Source organism: Heloderma suspectum, chromosome 2, assembly GCF_057233095.1.
Source record: "Heloderma suspectum isolate Gila_16-S chromosome 2, 16-S_ref, whole genome shotgun sequence".
NCBI lineage: Eukaryota > Metazoa > Chordata > Lepidosauria > Squamata > Helodermatidae > Heloderma > Heloderma suspectum.
Window position 1 is genome coordinate 287042061 of NC_139459.1, and position 5590 is coordinate 287047650.

The following is a 5590-nucleotide window of genomic DNA, read 5'->3' on the forward strand; positions in this document are numbered from 1 at the left end:
TTCTTGACATACCCATCTGTTCTAAAGAAGAAGAAATACACAGTAGAAAAACCGGATATGTTATCCGCTTCTCTATCTCTAACGGAACGTTTTCGACGGCGGCTCCTGTTTCCAGCCGGACACGCAATATCGTTTCCCTTCCGCTCCGTTCGGCTGCTGCCATCTGTGTCTCTATGGCTGATGCTTCTGATTTCCCGGAGTGCCTTGCCAGCGCTGCTCCTCTTCCGGTTTTGGCCTGAGCTGCGGCGGAGGTGCGGGTGAGAATTTCCTCCTGTAATCCAGTGCCATCCTTCCCGAGGAGGACCTTAGCGCGGCGAGTCGCGGGTGGAGGGGGGTTGGGAAGGCTTCCTACGTGCCCGCGGGGAGGTGGATGGGAGCGAGAGCAGCTTGGCGCCCCTGGAAAGTGGGGAAGGGCGGGCGGGATGGAGCCGTGGGGACGAGGGAGGCGCGGATGGAGCGACGCATTCTGGAGATTGCCAAGTATCGCCCTTGGCACTTCGGCGGCTCTGCCTGGTGGTGTCTGTGCGTTTTTTACGTGTGTCTGGAAAGCAGAGTGTACCTTGAACTAAATCGAACCTCCAACTTCAAAGGCTGAAATTGCAACCCCGCGCATGCTTACTTCGGAGTAAGCCCCATTGAATTCAATGGCGTTCACTCCCTAGTCAGTGCATTTTGGATTGTAGCCTTAGGGTGCAATCCTATGCATGTTTAGACAGAAAAAAAAGGACTACAATTCCCAGCATTCCTCAGGTAGCCATGCTGGATGGGGCATGCTGGGAGTTGTAGGCCTTTTTTTTCTGTCTAAACATGTATAGGATTGTTCCTTTAGTATCAGTTCCTGAGGCAAAAGACAGGGGAGTCCTGTTGTCTTCATGCTCTGCTTGTAACTTCCTAGAGGCATTGGCTGCTTGAATACCTGATGTTGAACTAGATGGATTCTTTGGTCTACAAAGCAATTCTTAACTTACTAAAAATATGTTGGATTTTAGGTGATAAGTGAATGTAAATCATTTTCCCCTTCAAAACTCATTCCTGTGCAATAGAGGGAGGTGGGGGTTCTACCATTGTTTTGTATTCTGTATTTGAGATGGATGCTTCTCATGTTTATTTCTTTCAGCAGATTTAAGCCATGGCCAAGTCCAAGAATCACACCACACACAACCAGTGTAAGTTTGCATGGGAGCTGGGAAGTGAATGTTGGTCAGTAATGTGTTCTTTTGTAAGATGTAGTTAGATATGTGTGATTATCAGCAACTCTTTCTCGAACACACAGTGTTCTACTTCATAGTAGTTAGTGATCTCTTAATCAACAGCTACCCTAAAGGAGCCACATCCCTGGAAACGTTTACTAACAATTCGAAATAACTTGGCTCCTAAAAATAGTTCAGGTTGTCTTTGTATATTGATAATTTTCATTTGATCTGGTTAGTGTGCCTGTATTTGGAAGAACTGGTATGATACTGGTCTAAACTAAAATCTAGATTAAGGTTCAGTGAGATTTTATATTCTTACTAGGTTGGATTCTTGTAGAAATTGAAGTGAGTAAACAGTTCCATCCAGGGAGTCTTCAGTTTTTGGACAGTAATGCTAGCCAAGACAGCAGTTGGTGTTGCCAGGTTCCTTCCCCTCTCCCACTGGCTTGATGGAGGCAAGCATCTCTGCCCAACAGCAGCCAAGGAAGCCATCCCCCCTCCCCAATTTCTTGAAGGAAAGGTAGGCAGCAAGTGTGCCATCTAAAGCTGATGGGAGGAAGGCTGCTCACCCGTCACCCTTGCCAGGAAGCAGTTCTACATTCGCCATGGCAAGTGTAAATACTGAAGTTTGGTCCCAAAGGGACATTTCCTATGCTCATCATAACATGGTAATGATGATTGCCATTCTAGTCCTTCCATGACCACCAGTTAATCTTCACTTGCAGTGTAATGGTGTCTTCCAACAGTGACAAACATGTTTTCTTCCCACTGAAGAAATAACATTGGTGAGATCCATTTGGAATAAGATTCTGTAGAAGGATACAATAGAATGTAGTTCAGGAACCACTGAATGTTCGGCAACTTGGTCTATGAGGCAGCAGACATGTTGTGGGCTTAGTTCCATGTAGAACTTGTCAGGAATGATGGAAAGAATTCAGTTCTGGCTGGATAAGAGTAGCTGCGTGAATGTACCCTGAATCATAAGCAATCAACAGTCATGCTTGAAAATTATCATTGGAACTGTATTATAGCACTCCATTTTCATGCCAAGGAAATTATTGGTGCTTTTCATTTTGGGCGTTCTTAAATAGATTTTCAGTTAAGTCCTAACCGTGTTCATATGGAAGTAAGGTCCATTCATTTTAATAGGACTTTCACGTAGATGTAGAGAGAAATGCACCTTTAGGAGTGCCACTAGGATGGGACAGCTATGGGTAGGAACAGTGAATGTCACTGAATATATGCTTCCAATCCCTACATGTATCATGCTTCAGAGGGCAACATATACAGAGAAGGCATGAGTGTTTAAGTCAATAATAACCACAATAGTATCCTTGTGTATGGGTTTTCAAGTGTTTCTCATATCGGGAGTCTACCAGTTGTGGCTTGCCTTGGTAGTTAGCTGGAATGTGTGCTTACTGTGACAGCTGCAGAGGGGCAAGATCTTGTCTCTGATGCGACGCTGGAGGCAAATGCAGCCAAAACAAAATGCAAGGTCAGGGATGATTCCTTCCCCCACTTCAGGCTCCAGCAAAGGGCAGGGGCTTGTCTGTTTTCTGCAGTTTGAAGATGCTCTCTGAAGTGCAGCACCACCTGGAAGATTCCCTTCTATCCTCCTGAGAATGAAGCTGGGGAAGGACAAATGCCAGGGCTGCCACCTCCTGTGCCAGCCATCACCTCCCCAGTACCAGTGGAACTGATCACCCGAGCCCCCTCTCCCACATTCCTTTCCAGAACCAGCGAGTACTAGTGCACAAGCCACTTTCAGCAGACATGTCTCTGATCAACTAGTCTGGAAGGGACAAGGATTTGCCAGTGGAGGGCAGTGGCAGAGAGGAGGGGAAGGCTCTCGTGCTCAGCACTGGCTGGTGCTGGATAGAGAGGAAAAGGGAGCCATGCAGCTCAAGGGACCAGGGAGGTGGATTGTCATGCTCACCAGAGGGAGGGACCCTATAATCATGGTGAGCAGAATTGTGGATCCTTTCACATACATGGTATCATTACTGTCACTTGCCTAAGGCCACCTATTAAGGTCACTGCAGAGTCAAGATCTTATGTAGGAACTTTCCAGGCCACTCTGCTACACTGGCTCACAGTGCTTTAAAAGCCTGCAAGCGTGACATGGAAATATATGTTGTAGTTTTTGCTAAGCAGCCGATAAAGCTAATATGGGAACATAAATGTACAATATCAACTATCTGTCCTACATCTATTAATGGTGTTATGTCTTTAACAGCCCGCAAGTGGCACAGAAACGGCATTAAGAAACCCAGGTCAAATAGATATGAATCTCTGAAGGGGGTGAGTGCATTTTTCTTCATCTCACCAGCAGCTGCTCTTGTTCATTAGCAGCTGGCAGAGCTTAAAATGGGGACCTAGCAACAATAAATGTGAATGCATGGTCACAGAGCATGACATTAAACATCACAGCAACCCCACTTCAGGGTCACATGCCAGTACTGCAAAGCACAACCTGCACTGTGTATGTTTGTGTTTTACCTTCATTGAATTTGAACTTTTCTGGCCTTTTGTTACATTTCTTCCCTCATCTTGCTGCTGTTGAGGAACCTCCTCCTATGTTACCAAAATTGGCTATAAATTCTGCATGTGAATTGATTCAACCGATGTAGGATAGCCCTTTGGTACAATGGAAGGGGTCTCAAAGTGAAAGAAAAAGCCTGAAAACTGTACTGAATTTCTGTCTGTCCTTTGCCCACAGTTGCTGTTCTAGCCTACATGGTAGTTCTTAGAACTTGAGCAGCTCATTTCTAATGCCTCTCTGTCTTGAAGCAAGTTTTGCCTGCAGTCCAGGCAGGTAAACAGCTCGTAAACACACACCTTAATGGACTACATTTTCTTGTTCCCCCTTTATCTAGGCCAACCCCAACCTGGTGCCCTCCAGATGTGTTGCACTATAACTGCTACTATTGTAGTCCAACACGTGTAGGATATCAGGTTGGGGAAAGCTAATCTAGGTTGTGGGTAGTGTCACTGAAGATCAGCTGTACTTATTTCAGTAAAATTTCATTTTATATCAAGAACAGGGTGATAACCTGCTATCCTAGGACTGCGATCTATCATATATGCTTATTGTTGGCAATAACCGCTATTATGTCAGTAACCATGTTTCCTTATGGTACAGTTCATGTGATCAGGCATACAACCTAGGAAACTACCTTATACTGAGTCAGACCCTTGGTCAGTCTAGCTCAGTATTGTCTACACTGTCTGGCAGCAGATCTCCAGGGTTTCAAACCTGAATTTTTCAAGTCAGACCTGGAGATGCCAGAATTTGAAATGGGGGCCTTCAGCAAGCAAAGCAGGTGCTCTATGACCTGGTTTGTACGATTAAGCCACTGTGGCTTAAACTGGCTTGTGAGCCATGGCACATGCTGGGCATAATTTGCATAATCACCGCCTGGCCACAGCTTGTGGTGTTGTCCGAACCCAGGCAGCATGGCTTGTTGGAGGGTAAAACAACCCTCAAATAGCCCTACAATAGCCCATGGGTTATTTGAGGGTTGTTTTACCCTCCAACAAGCCATGCTATCTGGATTTGGACAGCACGACAAGCCGTGGCTGGGTGGGGATTGTGCAAATCGCGCCTGGCACGTGCTGCCGTTCACAAGCCACCATGGCTCGTTTTGATCGTGAGAACCAGCCCAATGACTGTGCTACAGCCCTTCTCCTGAATTATGGCAGAGATGGGGGTGTAGAGGGCCATTGGAAAGAACAGAGAAAAGGGGGGAAAGGCAGATGGCCCAGTCTGAGCAGGTTAGTGAGCCTGGTGTGGCCAAAGGGCCACGAGGGACAGAGCTGCATCTCATAGCCTTTGCACAGCTCACTCTGTTGTTATTTACATTTCTATACTACCCAGTAGTTGGAGCTCAGTTGTCTTTTCACTGTCATAAATACTAGAGCTGCCAAGCAAACTATTTTCATCATTTTCTCCCCTTCTAGGTTGATCCCAAGTTTCTGAGGAACATGCGCTTTGCAAAGAAACACAACAAGAAAGGGCTGAAAAAAATGCGGGCCAACAATGCTAAAACTGCCAAATAACCAGCTTGCCTTTCAGTGGCAAAAGGGACTAGCTTGCTTGGCACCTGACTGGCAGTTTTTCCTTTTATTGTTCGTTTTCACTCAAGGCATTTTGTATAAATAAAATTGAGTGTAATGTGCAGGTGCAAATTTTATGCTTTCCGTTTTGACTACAAGAGGTTGTACCTTCTGGCAGTGTGCTTCTGTTCCTTTGGGGCAATGAAGTTAATCTTGTCAAGTCTGCTCCCTCTTTCTCTTCATACTAAAATCACTCAGAAGGGGTATTGGGGCAGGAGTTGCTGCCTACTGTGCAGTTCACCATGGATGTGGGAGGTACCTGAAGTGACGTGGGGGGGGGG

General features: G+C 46.0%; 1 protein-coding gene across 5 annotated transcripts; it reads left to right on the top strand.

Annotated features, from left to right (window-relative positions):
• Positions 1-219: 219 nt before the first annotated feature.
• RPL29 (ribosomal protein L29) lies at positions 220-5371 on the top strand. 5 transcript variants are annotated; one of them, XM_084839727.1, is made up of 4 exons: positions 220-522; positions 1044-1166; positions 3430-3494; positions 5154-5371. In XM_084839727.1, exons 2-4 carry the CDS (start codon positions 1130-1132, stop codon positions 5250-5252), a joined length of 201 nt encoding a protein of 66 aa, XP_084695853.1. In that variant the 5' UTR covers positions 220-522; positions 1044-1129; the 3' UTR covers positions 5253-5371. The 5 variants fall into 5 exon arrangements, with proteins under 5 accessions (XP_084695853.1, XP_084695849.1, XP_084695850.1 ...); XM_084839723.1 differs by having other exon boundaries at positions 220-257; positions 1118-1166; XM_084839724.1 differs by having other exon boundaries at positions 220-257; positions 1121-1166.
• Positions 5372-5590: the final 219 nt, after the last annotated feature.